General features: G+C 39.0%; 1 protein-coding gene across 1 annotated transcript in view; it reads right to left on the reverse strand.

Annotated features, from left to right (window-relative positions):
• Positions 1-22,500, reverse strand: part of LOC135224506 (dynamin-1-like protein) — a gene marked incomplete in the record, with an annotated part of 557,230 nt that overhangs the window by 371,664 nt on the left and 163,066 nt on the right. The window contains 1 exon segment of the mRNA XM_064263535.1: positions 20,554-20,654. Within this exon segment, the coding sequence (XP_064119605.1) occupies positions 20,554-20,654 (101 nt within the window).

Below are 22,500 nucleotides of genomic sequence, written 5' to 3' on the forward strand. Positions count from 1 at the left end.
TGATTGAATATTACTAGAATGTAATAGGTTTTAGCTTATCCCCCCCCTACAGCTTGGCGTTTTTTTTATCATTTCCGGTTGAGGTCAAAAAGTTGACCCAAAGGTTGGAATTCTTTTTTGGCAACTTATTGTTATTGATGTGAAAATTTTCTTTAAAACTGATAAAAGCTAAAAGCCAATGGCCGTTGGGTTTTTTTGCTGTTTGTATTCTAACATGCAAATTCCGCACATATCCATATATAAAACCTTTATGTAACAAATCTAATTTAAAATTGGTTGCAAACATTACAACAATCGGATGAAAAATTTTATGATTTTTTTCAGGAAGATGTTACCGCGTTGGACTTAAGGAAAAAGTTTTTTTACATAAATTTCACCATAAACATCGAAATAGTTGTGCTAGAGAACTTCCAATTTGTTGCCAAAATGAAGGTAAAAATGAATTGAATATTAACCTAGAATATAAGAGTTTTAGCTTACAATTGGTTTTTGTTTTTCTACCATTTCGGTAGCGGTCAAAGTTGACCCAAAGGTTGAAATTTTTGGCACTTATCATTATTTAAATATGGAAAAAATAATTTTCAAAAAACTTAATAAAAGCTACACCCATGGGTTGGTTTTTGTTTTTTTGTTGTATTCTACTGACGGAATTTGACACATATTTTTCATATATAATTACTCTATGTAAACAGCTAATATAAAATGGGTGAAAAAATTGTGTCAAAGTGACCAAAAATAATTTCTGAGATGGTGTCGCTGATACTTTTATAGCTCAAAAAGAAAGAAATTTGCGCTTTGGTGTGCCTGGGTAACGATTGTTAAACAAAACAAAACACGCCTTTGATTCGTGGAGCTTCCCACCCGGCATCCCCCAAAGCGCGTGATTCAAAATATTTTGCCTAGTAGGCCTATAAACTATTTTTCCGCGAATTTTTAATAAAACTTTTTTATATTCAACGTACCATACGTCCAATCGGCACCCAACAGCCAATAATTTACATCGACGTTTAATACATCCAATCCTTGCGTTTAAAGGGTTAAAATGCCTTATTTTTTACTGGAATATTTTTTAATGACCATCTCAAGGGAGCAAGAACCCAAAGGGCAGCATGTGAAAATTGTGGGTATACAAATCACTCCGCTAATGCGTGCAGAAAGCCTCGAAGCTGTGCAATTTTGCAATAAGGTTGGGAGCGCATTTAAACTAAAAGCTGTTGGTTCAATAATAAGGGAACCAATAAGGAAACAATAGAAGTAAGTTTTTCAACAGCCCGACCCAATTTCACAAACTCTTCAAGGACAGTGACCAATGTAAAACCCCTTCACAGAAAGGAAGAAAATAATTACCCTTCAAGATGATAGAAGAGAAAAAAAGAAGATCGCTAGTATGGGAAAATGAATGGTTCATCTGCATTTTCATACATAACTAGCAAAGTAGTAGGTATTTCCTCCAAAAATAAACGAAGTAAAAAGAAAAGGGATTTGCCTTATTGTGAAGATTCCAATATGTGGTAAAGACAGTACTATACTTTATAGATTTCCAGGCAGCAACAGTGAATAGATAAATAAACTTTAACCAAGATATTTAGGGCCTTTTCAGAAACTCTGATTCAGAGTCAAAAATAAAGTTATAAAGGGAATTAGCTGGTTAAAAATTAAATTGAAAGTCCTAGGTGAAAGGTGAACTTGGAAACTTGACAATTTTGTTCACAACCAAATTTGTTGAGTTTTCTAGGTTCTAGAAGACAGATTTTTTGTTTCCCAGCATAAGTATTATTTCATTTCATTTAATTTAATGAGAAGAATGTGGTGAATAATACCTAGACAGCAGTGAAGGACAGATTATCCTGAAACAGGATAATCAGAAAGAACGTTTGTTATTAACGTTTGACGAAGAAATAGCCTTCAACCCAAATCTGATCAATTTGTCTGAGGACAAGTTTCGACAAGCGAGAGATAGAATACAAGAAAAGGAAAAGATAAAATTAAAAAGAAACAAATATATACCTCAGGATTCAAGTTCAATTAACTCAAGATATTAAATTAATGGTTGAATCCACCAAAACTCCTCGAATAATCCAAAACAAAATCAAGATGCCTTAATATAGATATCTAATAGAATACGTACAGTTTACTAATAATTTTCAAGGCCAATGTAATAAAAATGAGTTAAAAGATGAAGGGAAAATACTAAAGTTTAGTACTATTAGATAAAATAATAAATCAGATATACAGTAGTACCTCGAGATACGAAAGATTTAATCCCATTCCGGGAGGCGGCCTTCCTGTATAATGAGTTTTTCGTATCTTGGTAAACAACATTTTACATGTAAAATGGGCTAATTCCATTTCCAAGCCCTCCAAAACAAACCCATTAAAATGATATTCGTTATAATGCCAAGAATAAAGTTTTCATACATACTTACCTGGCAGTATATATACAATAGCTAAGTCTCGTCCGTCGTCCCCGACAGAAATTCAAATTTCGCGGCACACGCTGCATGGTAGGCCAGGTGATCTACCGGCCTGCCCTTGGGTGGTGGCTAGGATTAGGAACCATTCCCGTTTTCTATTCAATATTTTTTCTCTTCCATCCTGTCTCTGTGGGGAGGCTGGGTGGGGCCAGTTCAATTGTATATATCTGCAAGGTAAGTATGTATGAAACTTTATTGTTATTATAACAATATCATTTTCATACAATTCAAACTTACCTGTCAGATGTACTACATAGCTTGATTGACACCCTTTGGTGGAGGGGTAAGAGACAGCTAACCATGGGAAATAGGTACAGGTAAACAACATATTGGTTGTAGGTATAAAAATAAACCTTGGTTCCCTATCTGATAGGTGGTAGGACTTCGTGGCTCGTTTGCCCGGTAGTCTGCATCACCTCCAAGACTTTAGCGAGAATATGTGATCTATAGCTAAGAGTTTTCTTGTGGTTCTGCCGATGGGTATGAAACCGCGTTACTCGGCAAGAGCCTGAAAGGTACTTTGTCAATGGGTAAGTGGACCACTTCTATGGGACAACTACACCTTATGAAGGAGCGCAACACCGATCCCGATCCCACCTGTAATCCTAAACACGTGGGTTCGCCGCTAAAATTTGAAGAGAGTTATCCCCTACACTCCTTTCAAAAAACCCCAATAAATTTCAAAATTTCCCTAAGTTTTAAAAAACTTTAAACTCAAAGTTTAAGGATCCAGATTTTTTTTTTGGTTTTTCCCCCCACCCCCCGGCTCCTTATCCCCGTAGTAACGTATAAACCAAAAAGAGAAGGATCTCTCGTTAGGTTAAATTGACAATTTCTTTGTTGTAATGAGAAAAGTCCAACACGAGAGTTGGCCTCTACCGTACAACAACGCTAAATATGTTTCTTATTATGACATCTGTGCTATGTAAAGAACAAGAATTTTTGCCAATTTAGGGGGGGTTTGCGCACTTTACCTGCCGCTTTTTAATTCTCAAGCTGTTTGAAGAATTCAAGTTCCAGTTATGGAAGTGCTTAGGAGATCTCCATTGTTTCAAAGAAGACCAGGGCTTTCTTTGAAATGGACTCCCCCTCGACTGAAGCCTGAAGCCCTGGCAGGAACCTCGCGCCTGGCTGGTTGCTTCGCTCTTGGGGTGAGGCGCCTAGCGCTTGTTCTGGTACCCCTTTCGCTTGACCTGGCGCCTTCGCATCTGGTTTGCACGCCTCGGCGCCTTAGCTGGAGATTCCGCGCCTAGAGCCTGGCTTGCGGCCTGGCTGGCCTGCTCGCGCCTGGGTCTGGCGCCTCGTGCCATGGCTGGCGTCTCGCGCCAGGTTGGACGCTTTGTTGTGCCCCTGGCTGGCCGCCTCGCTGGTGGCCCCTTGCGCCTGCCTGGAGCTTCACGGCTGGCTGGTACCACTAATCGCCCTGCCTGGCGCCCTCTCGCTCCTCCCTGGCGCCTCGCGGCCTGGTTTGGCCTCCTCCCCCACTTTGCCGGAGCTTCGAGCTTGGGTAGAGGTTTCCTCGAGGATGTCTGGCAATGTGTCAAATCGGACAACTCTTATCTTGTCCTATATGTTCGCATCTAGCGCAATCTGTGTCAGGTTTGTAGGCCCTCAGTCTTTCTCCTCATACAGACAATGACAGTGTTCTTGGGCTGTGGCCTCTGGGCGTTTTTTTACGCCTGTTTTAGCCATGAAGGCTCCTGGTTGGCGCTACATTGTCCGAAAGTTCCTGAACACATCCAACAATAGTAAATCACAAGACTGGATAAGGGTGGGAATAAATTCTTCCCACTTTGAGCTTTGCCTTCTCCGGGCAAGGGGAGGTGATTTTGTAGTCAGCTACATCCAGTGATGACGATAGGATATTCCTAATCCGAGTATGGAATAGATAAGAGTCCTTCCCTCCGCGGAGGATCCTTCTTGAGTACTTCCCTTGCTCCACGAGATCTCTTCGTTACCTGTTTGAAGGGCTTCTCGTTGCAGAATCTTCCCTATCTTGTCCTCGAAGGAAGGGAAAGAAGCTTGGAAGTTGAAGGAGGACTCCGAGGCTGAAATTTGGGAAGTGCTCCTGATTTGCTAGCTCCTTATTAGTATTCCATTGCCTGAACACCTTCTGGGAAGACAATTTTTTTGTTTTGAAGCCATCATCGCATTCCAAAGACTCTGTAGGCCAAACGTTTTAACCATTCTACTGTAAGATGAAAAACGTAACGTACCACTGCCTGGACAATGAAACCTTCTATCTGAAAAACATTGAATCAGGAATAGGGGGTTTTTAGGTAGTTCGTTTTGGCCTGACATACTATGGCTGGCGTTTAAGAAACCCATTGCCTAATCTCCATAATAGAAATCTGATGCGAGATTCCAATGCATCCAAAAAACTTCACTTGTCTTCTTTTGATCGTTTGGACCAAGAGAAACAAATAATTCCCTTCATAAAACAATTTCTCAAACGAAGTTTTGATGATGGAGCAGTTTCCGTCTTTGTCGGAACATAAATAACCTTTGGTGGCCACCCAAAAAAGATTCCCATTAGAAAGTACATGATATCCTACTCTTGTCATATTGAGGGGGGGTCTCGTATAAGATCCCAAAGGATCTTAATCCTCTTGCTATCTCCAATCCCTTTATAGAGACAAGAGTATAGCCTTTTACTGCATTCTTTGATAGCCAGATATAGTATAAAGGTGATTCTTACCCCTCAAAAATGGGAACGAAAAAAAACCGACTATGGGTTGGTTCACAGAGGTATCGAACGAGGATTCAGGTTTCCTCCATTCCCCTCTAGCCACCAAGTCTGCAGCATTTTCCTTATATCTTGTCCATGACTATTGGTCATTTAGCCTTGAAAAATCCTCTCATTTCATGTCCACTTCTGGTCAGTCTACACGCAGGATCGACTCAGAGTGGAGAGGTTGTTTGTAGGTCCATTTATAATAGAATGCTGATAGACTATTCAGACTAGTTCTTGGGAAAAGACTTCCAAAACTTGCTGTGAGAAGACGTGAACCTCTGTGAACTCCAACCTCTCTAAGGCCAAAATGAGGCATAAAATATTATCTTCTCCTTTCTTTGACGCCCTTTATCTTAAATTCTGCAAAATAAACTTTTTTATTTTATTTGGAGAAAAAAGGACTAAAGTTTATTCCCCTTTCTAAAAAAAAAACAATTAAAGAATGGCGGTATATTACCTACCTCTCTTTGGTTCGAGGAAAAGGAAGTCAGTCCTATAGGAAGCCTGTTCGTCTTTCTACCGTTACTAAGGAGATCTATTGAAGGAAGACTTTTCCGCATGGTTCTCACAACTCTTTCCAATAAATGGTTAAACCATGTTAACAGAGGGGAAAGAATTTATTATCGTCGATCGAGAAGGTTCTCTTTGTTAATTGCGAATAGGAGCGAAAAAAGAGATTCTCGATTGCTCTTTGTGCGATATGAGAGAGTCATTGGAATTGGCCTAAGTGATTAAATGGGTAACGAAATCAGGAACGAAACTCTTGCCGTTACCGAGCCTGCTGGTCCGAGGGAGGCTACTAGACTCTTAGGGGCGTTTTTTTAATAACTCGACTAAAACGAGAAAAATCTTGGATGGTACTTCTTGGCTCACTGTGGCCAGGCTGGCGCTTCTGGGATCATTGCGCCAGGTTTGGCGCTTACTGGTGCATTGCGCCATGGCTGGTCGCTTGCCTTCTAATTCTTTTTAGGTTATGTGCCAGAACACCTGTTGCCTTTATGGTACCCGGGAACCGAATCCTTTCTTTAATGTTTAATTCCCGTGTTCGTTATTTAGGAAAAAGCTTTATTATACGTTAGTATAGTCATTCAGGGTGAAACAAGTTCTGGCCAAAAACACAAAGAGAATGTTTCCCATCCGACTCATCCTCTTTCTTCTGAGGCAGGTACTCTAATAAGCTATGCCTTTCGTTAAGCCTGAAGCAGCGTTATATAATATAATTTTGTTCTGCTGCGAATAGAATCCTTTAATAGTGTTACCTACGGTAAACAGCATTGAAAGGTTGTAACTATCTCTCTTATTGAAAAGCTTCTTAGTGCAAAAGGCATAACAATATTTTATTTTATGATTAGCTTAACTATCCCCTCAAATCCGAGGTTAAGACCACGATTAGTAGGGGATAGATACGGATAGTTATTCCATCCCGCCAGGAGAGAGAGATAACCCGGACTGCTCATGGACTGCCACCTACCCAAGGTACTGCGTTGGTCTCAGGGTGCTCTTCAGGGTTCTCAGCGAAAGCAGTCCCACGTTAGCCGTTTCTGGCCTTACCTCTTCCAGAGGTTGCCAGCTACTCCATTGTTAATAAAGGAATTTTATAAAATTATTATGTAACTTCAGGAAGTTCTTGGATTAAAAGACATGTTTAAGCGAAACAAGACTTCGATAAATCTAGAAGCTAAGTAGGGTTGTTGGTACTTAACAATCCCTTTGGGAGCGTCGTCCCTTCCCAGGGAAAGTCGTAGAAGGATAACTGGGTAATTGAGTTTGCATCAGAAAAGAAGTAACTAACGGTAATGTCGTTTATGATTTGACCGTAGTCGTATTCTCATACAGCAGGAAAACTACTACCTTCTTACTATCCTTTGTTCTTTTCGTTAATATAACGATAGAAAGAGTAAATATATCTCCTTAAGGGAAGGAAGTTAAATCCAGGAACTTCTTTAAATCTTGTGGGATTTCCACATAAATCGCGAAGAGACAGAAATTCCTCTGTTCATCACTAGGGTTTGTAACGGAAGGAAGTAGATATTTGTCCCCTATCCGCCACCATACCCCAAAACGTCGATGAGTATTCTTATTAAGAAAAACATCCCGAAAGGCTCTTGCCTCCTTCAAAACGATGGAAAGAGCATGGATGAAGGAGAGAGTACCGCATTTGAGAGGACACTGGCCTAACCAGGATAGTCCCTTCTGAATAATGCAAAAGGGGCTTCTCTTAGTATCAAAGGAATCCTTCTGACCAAAAGCACGGCCGCCTTTGTGCGACATTCTTGCACATTTGCCCACGGGGAAAGGTTGCTCAAGTTAAAAAACTCCGAAAGAGAGTTCTCGTGACTGACCTCTCTCTCAAATGAAGATTTTTGGAATTATTCTGACGCCTGGCGTCTGGATCTTTGCGCCTGGCATACTGGTATAGTTCCGGCCACAGCTGGAATGTTCGCGCACGCTAGAAAGGAAGACCTCGCTCCTGGAACCGTTCCGTTTGCGTGGAAAGGGGTTCCCCCCGTGCCCGCCTGATATATCCGAAGCACCTCATAGTCTTGCTTATACGAGCCTCTTGCCAGTAAACGTTCAATGGAAGGAGCACTACTTTAATTCCCTCCTCAGTTCTAAAGCCGTCTGTTTTCCCCTCTTTAAAGGCGCCTTGCGCCAAGAAAAAAGTTCTGGAAACGCGGCTCGCGGCTCAGTTGCTGGAACGCGGCTCCGCGTTTATCTGTATGAACGATGGGCTCGCGCGCTAGTCTGTTGGAACGCTGGCTCGTGCTAGTCTGTTGGGCGGGGGGGGGGGGGGGGGGGGGGGGGGTGGGACTCGCTGCTGGCATGTTGGAACGTGGCCTCGCGCTATCTTGCTGGCTGGCTCTCAGCCTCTCGTTCAGTGTTCTCTTAGTTTCCAGAGAACGAGCCCAGATCGTCCGAACTCCAAACAGTGTAACATTCTTCATCTTTTCGGATGTAAGATGAAGAAATCGGAATAAGAGAACCGGCACTTTTTAAACAAGGATGTGCCATTTCCAATGGCGGCTATCCCTAGGCAGTCTGGGCGACGGTTTTAACAAGATCCTGCCCGATTTTTTGGGAAAACGCCCGATCGGTGGGGCTTCTCCCATAACCTCTGTAAGGCTTTCGACCTTTCCTTCTCCTCTGGGCTTGTGAGCTTGGGAATATGGTCTTAGGCCTGAGAGCGAGGACAGAAGCCGATCGGTACTCAACCCAACTCCCTCTACTAATTAGGACGCCTTTCCAATGGCGAAACTTGGGCAGTCTGGGAACGTTCTAAACAGATCCTGACAGAGGGGACGCCACTGATTCGGTGGGTGATTCTCCATAACCTCCGTAAGGCTTTTCGACTTTCCTTCTCCCTCTGGGTATGTGAGCTTGGAAGAGGTCTAGGCCTGGGAGCAAAACAAAGGAAGCCGATCATGAAAAAAAAAAACGCACCCTCCACTTGCACTAACACTAACAAATCACTTTCTTACCTTTCAATGAGCTCGTAATTTTGAAGCTACATTCCTTTGTCTTCAAAAGTTGCAATATGAACTTTGAAGATTCGTGTAAAGTAAGAAGGAGATGAGGGATACAACACTACTAGTTAATTGTTAATGCTCTAATGCTGCCCGTTAGTACGAGAGCTATAAAAACTTCTAAAGGAAGCGTAACTAATTCTATTCCTAGACTTCCTCAAGAAGGGAAGTTAGCTCAATCAAATTCTAACATTTACTACACGTTATTATGAATAAATATTAAAATTTTCCTTTTCTTGCAAAACTATGGTGAGTGGTCTACTGAAAACAGTTTCGGTAGTTACACGTAAACAATTATCGTTCGAAATTTTCGAAGCCAAGTTATTAAAAAAACAAATTAATATGCGTTATGCCCGAACCAAAGATCCAGTAACTTCCCTGCCAAAAGATAGCCCCAGAAGGATCGTGATGGCGATGAAAATCCCAAAAATCCAAGTGAGGAGGAACTGCAAAAGTTTGTTTACATTCCAAGCGACAGAAAAAAATGAAATTAAAAGAAAACGGGAATGATTCCTAATCCTGCCCACCCAGGGCAGGACGGTAGAGATCACCTGAACCTACCTTGCCGCGGTGTGCCGCGAAATTTTGAAATTTTCTGTCGGGCCGACGGAGTCTTAGCTATGGTATATTATCCTGAAACAGGTAAGTTGATTGTATGAAAATTTGTCATAATAAACAAGCTAAATTGACCTATAAAACAATGAAATACTACAAACCAAGATTTTGGTGGACCATTCAATACCTAAACATTGTAAGAATAAAAGAAAATCCAAACCTGGTAAATAAACGTGTATATTAGTGTAAACAAGGAAACTATTATTACTGTAAACGTAAAATTGGTCGAAGCTTTACCTTTCGAGTGAGGGCTATCTCCGAAAGTGGCGGCAAGGAGGAGGAGGAGGAGGAGACAAACGGCAGATAGCGTACACTTAACCTTTTGACGAAACCACATAAAAAAATGTCAAAAAAACAAACTAAAACACTTTACAAAAACACAGTTAAAAAACAAAACTGGTAAAACACTTAACTTTACAAAAAACTTAAAATAAAATTTTATTTTTTTTGGTTGTTTCTTTTTTTGATTTTTTTAACATTTTTTTTTGTTTTACTTTTTTTATAGTTTAGTAAATTTCAATTTCTTCACCCCACGAAATGGTGATGCCAGTCCCGTTTTACGGAATTTTTCGAACCACCCCATGAGAAGCCGCGGTTTTTATTGAACTCTGGGGTTGCCGTTGATGTCCCCTCTCCGCCGTACGTCCTTTGGCTTGGGCAATCAAATCGCCGAAAATAGCGCTGGCCTTCTGGCAGATTGCCGTCTCGGTTTATCGTATCGCCATCAACTTCTTTGTCCTCGATCCATACAAGAAGCAGCCTTTCCATTTCATTATGCACATGGCTCCTCTTGTTGGACAAAATAGTGACGCCCTTGGAAGGTGTAGATGCTTTTGATCGGCTTCCTTCTGCTTAAGGATGGTGCCTATCGTCGACGGGATTTCGGCCGTATTCCTTACGATCACACTCAAAACCCGCAAGCCAGCTTCATACTTTTTTATTATCTCCATTTTTGTCTCCATAGGAAAGCATTCCTCTTCTTTCTGTGAACTTCAGCAACTTTTTCTTGGGGAACCCATGACTCTCTGTATGTTTAACGTATTAAGTTTACGTTCTCACCAACCATGAATCAAAGTAGGCAAAACCAAAGACCGATTAATATGTACGTATCTGCAACAAAATCAACTAACGAATTTTACATTACTAAACGGAAATTCGTTGGAGCGAACGAATGCCGATTGCGTACGGTAAAGTTGTCGGGTGCGAAGTGGCCCGAGGTAAATCACGCCAACACGTAGGGTGCGTATGGTATATAAGATGCATGATTGGGGAGGGTTGCTGTCCAATTCGATAGAAATATCTCATGGCTTGGCTAGCATCATGGAAACCAATGGGAAGAGCAGGAGGATGGTGGCGAGTCTACGGTTTTTTAACTAAGATCGGGCGGCGTGGGTGGCACGAGTTTCAAAATTGTTTATCTGGGTCGAATCTCGGACTTTCAGAAACCTTTCGTATCCTTGAAAACAAACTTTTCGTATGGTAGAGTAGTAAATTTTTTCGTCTTTGCTTTCGTAACTTTGGATTTTTCGTAAGTTGAGCCTTTCGTATCTCGATGGTAACTACTGTAACATAGTTATTATTACAAGTAACAAGGGAAAGGCAAAGATTTTTAAGTTGCGTTAACACAGCTGATGATGATAAAGTTACAATTCATACTCAATAGAGCAGTAAACTTTAAATCCAAAATGGATTTTAACCAAAAATATAAGAGCAAAAGAGGGTAGCGTAAGGGTTAAAGATGTTCCATTGTGGAAACGATGAATTGCCCCATGATTTTATTGCAGAATGGATAATTCACTAGTCCACATGAATGGTGATAATTGGTGATGCTTATGTCCAAAACTATTCAAATAACGAACTAACACTATATTTTGCAGACACTATCTTTTGCATTACGAAATACCTATTAACAATTAACAATCCTTTACTAACAGTAAAGGAAAAATAAAAAGCAATTTTTCTCTATAAATGGCCAAAACTCTCAAATGAAATGGAAGGTAAGATTAAATAAAAAACATATTTTCCCTGAAAATATGAAAACCAAAGTGACTTGCACATTGTCGCCTAAACTCCCAGTAAATCCAAAAGTTTTGAGATAAAAAAAATAAATAAACATTCCGAGAATTACTTTTAATGGTTTTTGGGTGGATAAAAGAATGGATAAAATTAATAAGAATTATTTTCTGGTAATCATTTGTACCCTCATCTTGAGAATAGCCAATGTCCAGTGTTCCAAAATCGATGAGTAGCAAAAGGATTGCACTAAAGTAACTATTTACCGGTGTCTTTGCTAATGGCGTTATGGCTGGAAAAACAAGAGTTTCTCCTAAAGGAATTACATAACAAAATTACTTAAGGCAATTCTTAACCGCAACGACTTTGACACGCAGCCTAAGCCCAGTAAGTAAACAAGATATATATTCAAAAAGTATTTGATCTTATAAAGTAAAAAAACATTCAAGTAAGAGTGGTACCTTGACCTTACGAATGAAATTAATGTACGAGTTTTCCGAGGTATGAGTCGTCACTTAAGTCGATTTTTTGCTATGTTACAACAAGCAAAAAATTGAGGTACAAGCTAGTTAGGGTGATTGACCGCTGAATACTTATATGGTGTAGTAATGAAAAATCAAGATACGCAAAGAAGAAAAAAGTAAAGTAATCCTCTTTTTGTCCCATGAATTTTTTAAAAATTTATACATTACTTCACTGTATCCAATAATACTGTAAGGCATTTCTCATATTATTGTACTTATAAAATACTACTAACATTAGCATTCATTGTTTTGGTTTTGTTTGTATGGTGTTTTTTACGTTGCATGGAACCAGTGGTTTTTATTCAGCAAACGGACCAACAACGGTTTTAAGTGAACTTCCCAAAACCACATCGAGAGTGAAATTTCCTATCACCATAAAGTACACATCCTCTCACACCACCTCAGTGGAATGCCCAAGAAAACCGAACTCAGCAAGCCACTGGAGGTGGCAGGTTTAAGACCATATCGGATCAAGGCCCACTGAGGTCGCTGGTCAAATGTTTTGGTTTGGAAATCAGTTGATGGTGAATAATAGGTTTATTTTGTTGCCATATTTTATACTCAATTCTGCACAAAATTTTCTTGCTTCTAGTTAGCAGAAACGAATATCTAGATACCAGGCGGTACCCCGGGTTACGACGGTTTACCGGCTTTACGACGTTCCGAGGTTACGACGCTTTTTCTTAAATATTCAATGGGAAAATCCGTCCTGGGTTACGACGCTTGTTCCGAGGTTACGACGCTGCGCTTCCGACGCTCCGAGTTAACGGACCGCTTTTAAAAAAACGCATGCTATGATAAAAATCCTTTATAGTTTAGCAACAGTATTAATAAAAATAAAATTGTTTTGGTTTTGGGGGGGTTACATTACAAACAAAATTTTGAAGGTTATGATGATTTTTGACAACTTTTTTTTTTTTTTTCTTTGTATTTTTGAATTTTTTTTGTTTTTAGGTGACGCCGCATATGCAGGAACTAGTTTGCGGGCGAATGAAATACACTAGCTTGGGATGCGCAGTTTTAAAAACAGTCCAAAGCGCAAATATAATGAAAAAATCATTGCTTTGTTTCCAGTAACACTAATTAAAAAAAACTAAGTTTCTGGTTTAAGATTACAACACAAATTCCAATGGTTACGACGTTTTGTTATGCTTTTTGTTTTAACGAATACTTCATATGCAAAGAAAATTAAGTTTTTGAGCGGAGGGTGCATAAAATTGAATTAACTCTGTTAAAACCTGTAATGGTAAAATTGACCCGAACAACGACCATCGGACGGTCGAGGACGCTCAAGCGTAATACAATACGAAAGGGACGCCACTTCAATCCATCGTGTGTTGCCTGAAGTTCATCGGTTTGTGTGCTAAGGACGTTTGGCTGAAATTCCTTGGCCATTTTATTTCGCAAATTTACAATGGCTCCTAAACGCCAAAGTACCTTCCTACCGATGACAAAGTTCATCCAAGCAAGAGGAAGGTGTATCCAACGATTGGAGGTCAAATATGACGGGTGGTAAAGCAGTTCGGAGAAGGGATAAAACTAACACCGAAATAGGCCGTTTCTTTAGGCTTTAGGCATGGGACCCAACGGTGGTAACCAACCATTGTGAAGGACAAGGAACGTATTCTGGAAGCATGTTAAGGCTGCTGCAACCGATGAAGTCAACGGTGATAAACGATAAGCAACGTAGACCAGAGTTCATTGTTGAAATGGAAGAAATTGCTCATGATCTGGCCTGGTGAGGACCATGAACCAAGGCGACGTGTTTCCGGCGGTGAGCTTAAGTGTGATTCCCAGGAGAAGGCTAGAGCGCTGCATGAGGCAGTAGGTGAAAAAGTTTGGCGCAAGGCAGTGCTGGAGTGGTGAAATTTTTCCGCGAGTAGAGGTTGGTTTTTAACCGTTTTTAACAAGGCTCGGTGCAAATTTGCATAATGGTGAAGCTTGCAAGGTGAAGCTGCTAGTGCTGATAGGGGCGAATACCGCAGCATAAAATTTTCCCGTGGGGTTTTGGCATGAGGATAATTAAGGATGGTTTAGGGTTGGTTACACGGCTGAACCAAGTTCCTTTAATGTGGATGAGACTGGATTATTTTGGAAAAGAATGCCAAATCGAACGTACCTTTCCAAGGAGGCGAAGTCAGCACCTGGCCATAAATGCTGGTCAAAGGAGCGACTGACTTTGCTGTTTGGGTCCAATGCAAGTGGCGATTTGAAACTGAAGCCCTTGCTGGTGTATTTGGCCGAGAATCCCAGGGCATTTTCAAGAGTCAACTCCCTGTGATTTGGAAATCAAACAAGAAGGCTTGGGTTACCTTAATGGTCTTCGAAGATTGGTTCAATGACCATTTCGTGCCAGCAGTGGAGCGGTATTTGACTTCGAAGGGTCTGCCTTTTAAGGCCCTCTTAGTCCTGGACAATGCCCCTTGGTCACCTTCAAATTTGAGCGACATGCATCCTAATGTGAAGGTGGTGTAACCTCCCACCCAATACCACATCGCTGATACAGCCAATGGACCAGGGAGTAATAGCTAATTTCAAGGCTTACTACCTTAGAAGGACCATACGTTTTGCTTTGAGGGCCATAGAAGCTAACAAGGAGTTGACACTGAAGCAATTCTGGAAGGGCTACAACATTGCTGATGCAGTGAAAAACATTGCAAGTGCTTGGGACGAGGTGAAGACGACCACTTAAATGGGCCTAGAAGAAACTGTGTCCACAGTTGTGCACAGTTTGAAGGCTTTGACCAGGCAGAAGACGTCGAAACTGTGACAAGGAAGATCGTAGGGCTAAGCAAGAGGCTGAAACTAGATCTTGAACCTGATGATGTAACAGAGCTGCTGGCTTCCCATGGAGAGGAATTGTCTGCAGAGGACTTACTTGAACTTGAACAACAAATGATTGAGGAAGAGGAGGCGGCACCAGAGCCAAAACCCAGGTCATTAACTGTGAAAGGCTTGTCAGAGGGTTTTACTCATCTGGAGAGAGCCTTGGCTTCTTTTGAGGCAGAAGACCCTAACGTTGCTAGGTTTGACAAAATCAAGAGAGGAATCATGGATTTGGTGACTTTCTACAAGGAGACCCTGAAGGAGAAGCAGACGAAGAGAAGTGTGCAGTCCAGGCTTGACACTTTCTTTCACAAGTCTCCAGTACCACCACCTCCAACTCCTAGTCCTGGTAAGGAATTCTGAATTGTTTTTACTAATTTATGTGTTTACATAGTGTACATATTAAATGTGTTAATTTTTTAATGTAACAACTAAATGTAAGAGTAAATGTAACTTCATTAATTTTCATCATTTGTAATTTTATTGCAGAAGTGGTGACAGTTCCAGATCCCCCTGTACTACCTGTGACAGTTCCAGATCTCCCTGTACTACCTGTGACAGTTCCAGATCTCCCTGTCTACTACCTGTGACAGTTCCAGATCCCCCTGTACCTGGACCCTCTGTAGCAGCCCGCCCCCCCACCTGTACGTGTACAATCAGGTAAGCAATTTTCATTTTTCTCATTTTCATGTTTGGAAATTGTTTACACCCTACATACATACGTACACTAACTTACATAGTGGTACAATGTGTTTGATGTTGCATAACCTTATATTTTTTTTTTTCATTTCAGACCCCTTTCCCTTTGATAGTGACAGCGACCCAGATGACCCTGAGCCTTTCCATGGTTTTTGATGCCTTGCCCTATTCATCAGGTAAGAATCCTTAACAAATTTGTATAAAAAATGTTTTATAAATTGCTAATAGAAATTTTTATTAAAAGTGTACATATGCTACAATTACATCCACCTTATAATATATTTATGTACCCTATCATTCTTTCCAGATCTAGATGTTCCCTCATCAGTTGATACGAGTATCACCTCTCCAGAGCCCAAATCAGTTGATACGAGTAGTATCACCTCTCCCATTCCTTCAGGTAAAAGAATTCTTCATTTTTTATATTGAACATACGTATTACACACTACATATGTCAAACAGTAATAACATGTGCAGTAGTTACAGTAGTAGTAACTATCATTTATATATTTTTTATCATTCCGACTCCCAAGCACCTGCCCATCCCACTCCATAGCCCACCCAGCCACCCACTCTCATGTACCATATGGCCATCCCAGTAAGCAAGCCAACCACTAGAATTTGGTAAGGACATTTTTTTTTATTAATGTTTTATTATTACATATGTAATAACCATGTTATGTATGTAACATACATACTATAATCATATGTACTATTACATTATCATTCCAGACTGGCATGCACCTGTGACTTACATAAACTAGACCTCTACATAGCCTACATGTCTTCATTTGCTGAAGGTAAGGAATTCTCAGTTGTGTTTAATGTTTGCATACGTACAATAAATTTTTTACACATAAGTGGTTACATACTGTCCTTTAATATAATTCTTCATTCCAGACTGCCCATCATCCTAGCCTGTTATCTGTGATAAAGCACACTGAAGTTAGGTTTGGAATGCATCCTTATCATGAATGCTCTACACCTCCACCTCCATCTCCCACAACCTAGGTAACAGCTTTGAGACTCACTAAAAGTTGGTAAGTTATGTAAGGAATTTCTAAATTAAGTTTTATACTACGTACATGTTTATATGTGATATTAAACCACTGTATGGTGCATATTACTGTATGTAACTTACTCTGCATAGAGGACTTACTGACAAAATTATTTTTTGTACATTCCAGAGTCCCCTGAATGATGTAGGCTATGGGCCACATAAAGACTTTTGTCCATCCAGGGTTACATTGAACGACAACTTTAAACTAAAAGTAAGGAATTAATTAACATACATTAACTCTTTTAGTACTCTTGATATATCTACAGTAATTAACATATTGCATTCATTCAACTTTCTGTAGTGTATATTTTGTACACTAATTTGTTACTTTTTTCCTTCCAGAACCAACATTTTTCACACAACTCCAGGTTGTTACTAACAAATACTACAAGTGTCATCAAGGGATAACTACAAGTAGAAGCACCATTTTTGGATGGAAAAAACCCTTCAGGAAAGTATACGTATGCACATGTAACATGTAGTGTAACAAAGTATGAACAGTAAGGTTTTTACATACAGTAGTATTACATACGTACATAACTTTTTTTTTACAGGAATTTCCAACCAAGTTTGATTATGTACATACATGTTATAAACCACTGTACGTATGGTTACTGTATGTAACTTACTAAACATACATACATGACTTAACTTGATACTTTTTTGGTACATTCCAGAAAACCAGGACCCCCTCCATGATGCAGGCTATGGGGCCACATAAAACTTTGTCAGGGGTTACTACATAACATAGCACGACAACTGTAAACTATGTACTACTGTACTAAAGGTAAGGAATTATACATAGTAGTAAACATACATTAAGTAAGTCATTAAGTAAGTTTTATACGTACATACTAAAAAAAAGTGACCAAGATCTCTCACATGGGATAAGTGATCAAGGTCCCTCATGGAATTACATACTGTACACTCCCTGCTGAACAGGGGTGTAAACCAATCATTTACAATATGCATACCAGTTGATATTAAACCACTGTATGGTGCATATTACTGTATGTAACTTACTATGCATAGAGTACTTACTGACAAAATATTTTTTGTACATTCCAGAACCCCCTGAATGATGTAGGCTATGGGGCCACATAGACTTTGTGCATCCAGGGTTACATAGCACGACAACTTTCTTTAAAAACTAGGTAAGAATTAATTAACATACATTAACTAAGTTTTATACATGTTATATATGTGATATTAAACCACTGTATGGTGCATATTACTGTATGTAACTTACTATGCATAGAGTACTTACTGACATACTAATTATTTTTTGTACATTCCAGAACCCCCTGAATGATGTAGGCTATGGGGCCACAAATAAGACTTTGTGCATCCAGGGTTACATAGCATGACAACTTAAACTCAAAAGTAAGGAATTAATTCACTATACATTAACTTTTTTACTCTTGATATAACTCAAAGTAAGGAATTATAAACTAAAAGTAAGGAATTAATTAACATACATTAACTCTTTTACTCTTGATATCTATAATTTACATAGTTGCATTCAGGACTTTGTGTAGTATTTTTGTACTAATTGTGTTATACTGCTTTTACCTTCCAGAGCTACCAGACTGGGATTTTAGTGTACTCCAGGATCTACCAAAGGATTACATACTACGTAGTGTACAGTGCATAATAGTGTTTAGTGTATAATCTAACCTAAGGATTAAGTGTAGTACATTGTGCTTTATAGTGTCACAAGAGTTTAATAAAGAATTATACCTTCAAGAACCATCCTTTGCCATTGAAATAACCACACTACACATCATGAAAATACTTGCATGTCACACAGGTAAGGTCTCTCTAACTTTTTCTTAGTTTAAGGCATATTTCCAAGTGTCGTTCCGGCTTACGACGATTTTCGGCTTACGACGCGCCTCAAGAACGGAACCCCCGTCGTAACCCGGGGACTGCCTGTACTTGACTTATATGAGACACGGTAATATTTCGTTATACGACGTGTTTTTAAGTCAAAATATGACTTGAATTGTGAACTAAACTATTTTTTGTTTGTTTGTTAACAGATTATGTTGGCGGCATGTTTAGCGAGTAAAAAAAAATTACGTGATTCCGACCGCTTTTTTCATGATATTTGTCTTTTATCAGCATGAAAACAGTCAAATGTGTTCTTTCAAGCCCAGTAGTTTTGATTGAAATTATTTTCTCTCAATTTTATCTGCGTTTGTGTTTGATGGCATAAGTTTATGAGTTTTATATTGTTGCCGATGCACGATAAAAGTCACAGGCAGCTTCAACAATTTTCTCAGCTTCAGCTACAACTTGGTTTAAATTTAACGTATATTTCTCTGTTGATCTTTGATAAACTATAGTGAACAAAGTTATTACATAAAAATATCTCAGTCCTATTCTACATAACATTATTTATAACATAACTACCGTAATTGTTAACTATATTGTACGATGGTTGAAATGCCAGCCAAAAGGATGTTGTTATCCAATTCAGTTCTACTTAGCAAAAAAGTTGTTTCTCATTCGGTTGTTCATGGCTGCACACATTTACACAATGAGTATAACTTTAAAATAATACTTTCATCATTCTCTTTTGCTGTTTTTGAACTTATTTAACTAGAAGATGGCATAAACTTAGGCTATTGTAATTTTCTCTCTAACCTTATTATATCTTTGCATACTCTTTCTATTATGTTTTTATAAAATATTTGTTATTTAGCAATTTATTTTCCTTTTTTAATAACATGAAACATAAAAATACAGGGTGGCATTTTGAGGGTTGGAATGGATTGAGGGCATTTAAAGTTTTTTCAATGGGGAAAATTTATTTTATGTGCGAGCAAATCAAGCTACGAGCTAGACCATGGAACAAATTAAACTCATAGGTCAAGATACCACTGTACTATTTATTCTTGGAGACTGTAATTATCCAGTTTAATGATAATTTGAACAAAATAAACAAAAGACAAGACTCATCCTGCTTGAAGGGTATGAATGCATTCGGGTGTTGTAACACTACCGAAATCCAGTGATATAACTGAAAAATAAGAGCAAGCTGCTGTGAGCCCTCGACGTTTCGTCGAGTGTGGCAGAAAACAGAATGACCTGATTAGCAAAGTTGTTCCTAGTATTACCATTTTGGGACGGCACCGTATACCTACACTGAGCCATCAAAGCGCTACTGGCAAAATTTGAATTTAGGCTGTCGAGTAGAAACTCTTTGAATTTAGAGTTTCTACTCGACAGCCTAAATTCAAAGAGTTTCTACTCGACAGCCTAAATTCAAATTTTGCCAGTAGCGCTTTGATGGCAAGTCACATATACAAAGTAGAGGAGTACGCCAGTGATCTTTGTCTAGGAGCATCGGTGAGACAAGTACATAACCAACTCCTCCACTATTACCTCACTAACACCTCTACCTTCCACTTTGTCCAGCAGACTTCCACAGAATTGCCTAACTGGGCCACTGTATCCACCGAGACTAATTTTCTGGTCAAAATTACGCACTAACTTTTGCTTGGGCCCTTGGTCTGCCACTACAAAAGGGCAATGGGGTCGGAGTCGGAAGTGTGGGAGCCGGTCAAAGGAGAACGTGGAATGGTAGGACTACTAATGGGGGACAAAGTGGGAACAGGTACAAAGACTTAACAGAATGACAATCTACAATTTTAAAATTGGCTCTAGAGGCAGCTTCCTCTTCCTGTCCCTATCCAGTTTAGCTACATGAGACCACAAAACTTTCCATTTTTTAGCATCCCAATCATTACATTCTTCGCAAGTTACATTAATGGAACACACTTGCCTCCCACAGTCTGTGCACATAGCATGAGAGTTATACGTAGCTTTCGCAAGTCTCGTATTTCACAACTAAACTTCAGTTGAGAGCTGGCAAAATTAAACTGAGCTCTTAGCTGGGTTGTTCCTCTCTTACCCTGAAAGTGGGTGGGGTCAAGTCACCTACATAGTTAACTAGTGCTACTCGCGAACTTCAAAAATTTTGAGCTGCAGGCTGGTGAATCTGTGAGCAATGTAATTATTAGGTAAGTTACATATAATAAAATATAAGTACTGTATAGAGAAGAATTCATAAACTCACTTTGTTATCTATGATATCCTGCTGGGATCTGTTGACGACACCAATGATACCTAACTTCACAGGTATAACCCTCCCACACAAGATGTCTATTGCATCAGTACCTATAATAACAAGAAAAAATAAAAATGATCATTACTTTGACTCATATGAAAAACAAGACTAATATTTATGAAGCACAACATTTTACTGATGTACACACAAAAAAATAAAAATGAAAATTCAAACAGACAGTCTCAGCAGGCATCATGCATTCTAAATTTGCAAGTTTTGTATCTTCACCTAACTTAATTTTTGTATCATTAACTAATGCACATCATTGCAATTGTATGTTAGAAGTCTGATTAAAATGTTATTACAAAGATAACCAGAGGGTGTATTGATAACTTTTCAGAAGTACTGGAACTTCACAAATCTGGAATGAAAAGAAATACTAAGCATTTCTTATATTGTCTTATTTTCTATCTCCCCTGATTCAAACTCACTCTCTCACACCAGAGGAATGGATTCCAAAGGGAAAAATCCACTCAGACCTATTTCCTATTCAAGTACAGTAATACTCCGACCTTACACCAGGTTAGGTTCCAGACCCCCTCGAGCAAAGGGAATTTTTGTAAGTTTGTCAGTCTCAAAAAATGCTAATAAATGCTTACTCCTATAGCTTGAACACTAAAAATATAACCCTAATCATGCTCCTTAAGTAAATTTAAACTAACTTTTAAACAAAATTAAAGTTGGTATCATTTCATTTAAATGTTAGCTTAATAAATTGCCCTTAAAAAAGAAATAAATGGGTGGTAAAATATAGGTGTGTGAAGATTACATATGTACAACATATTTCTCTCTTCTTTCCCCCTTCTGACCGACCAATCTATTTTTAAAGTCTTCTTAATCACTTTAAAAGTAATTCTTTATTGTCTCTTTCTCTCTTTTTTTCTGAAATTCCTTTTCATGAACAAACAGTACTTTTTATTTGGACTAATACAACTCTTAGTTATGTGTCTTTGTTTTAGGAACAAGCATTCACAGTTCTAGATTCTACCACTAACTACAAATATGAGAGAGAGAGAGAGAGAGAGAGAGAGAGAGAGAGAGAGAGAGAGAGAGAGAGAGAGAGAGAGAGAGAGAGAGAGAGAGATTGTCTTTTAAATGAAATTAAAGTTATTCCAAACAAAAATTTCTTTCAGAAGACTGCTGGGCCTTGACCCAGCTAAGGCATCCCAAACATCTCTTGAAAATGGGCCACAGACAGAGCCTGAAAGTACTCGAAGTGTGTAGTAAAACTAAATGTAAATACTTAGAAGTAAACAAGTTACAAAGTGATTTTGTGGGTTTCTTTTTTCAATTAAAGTTATTATAATTTCATTTAACAGTTAGCTTAATATATTACCCTTAAACAAGAAATAAATGGTTGGTAATAAAATTTAGGAGTTTGTGAAGATTATATAAGTACAGAGAAAGAAAGAGAGAGAGAGAGAGTTACAAGGATTAAGATGCCTCAAAGACTTGTTAGTCCATCTGAGGAGACATCATGTGCTCACTTTATCTGGAGCAGGTTTTACTGTCCATTCACATGTCCTAATGATTTTGTCTAGCTTTCTTTAAAACTCTTCCACACTGTTGCTGTTTACAACTTTGGGTGGCAGTTTATTCCATGTGTCATATATCTTGTATGTAAAGAAGTTCACACAATGGCATGTGTTGTATCTCTTCAGCTCTAGTTTCCATACATTATTTCTTGTCTGATTTTTGTTTAATGTAAAATTAGTTACTGTCTACTTTTGTGTAAATTAGTTACTGTCTACTTTTGTAAGTCTTTCAGTATTTCAAATGTTTCTATTAGTTGTCCTCACAATCATCGTGCTTCTAAGCCATACATGTTCAGGCTCTCTATTCATCTTCGGTAACCTATTTGCCTGATTGATGGAATTAACTTTGTGGCTTTTGCTT

The sequence above is a fragment of the Macrobrachium nipponense genome, chromosome 12, assembly GCF_015104395.2.
Source record: "Macrobrachium nipponense isolate FS-2020 chromosome 12, ASM1510439v2, whole genome shotgun sequence".
Classification (NCBI taxonomy): Eukaryota; Metazoa; Arthropoda; class Malacostraca; order Decapoda; family Palaemonidae; genus Macrobrachium; species Macrobrachium nipponense.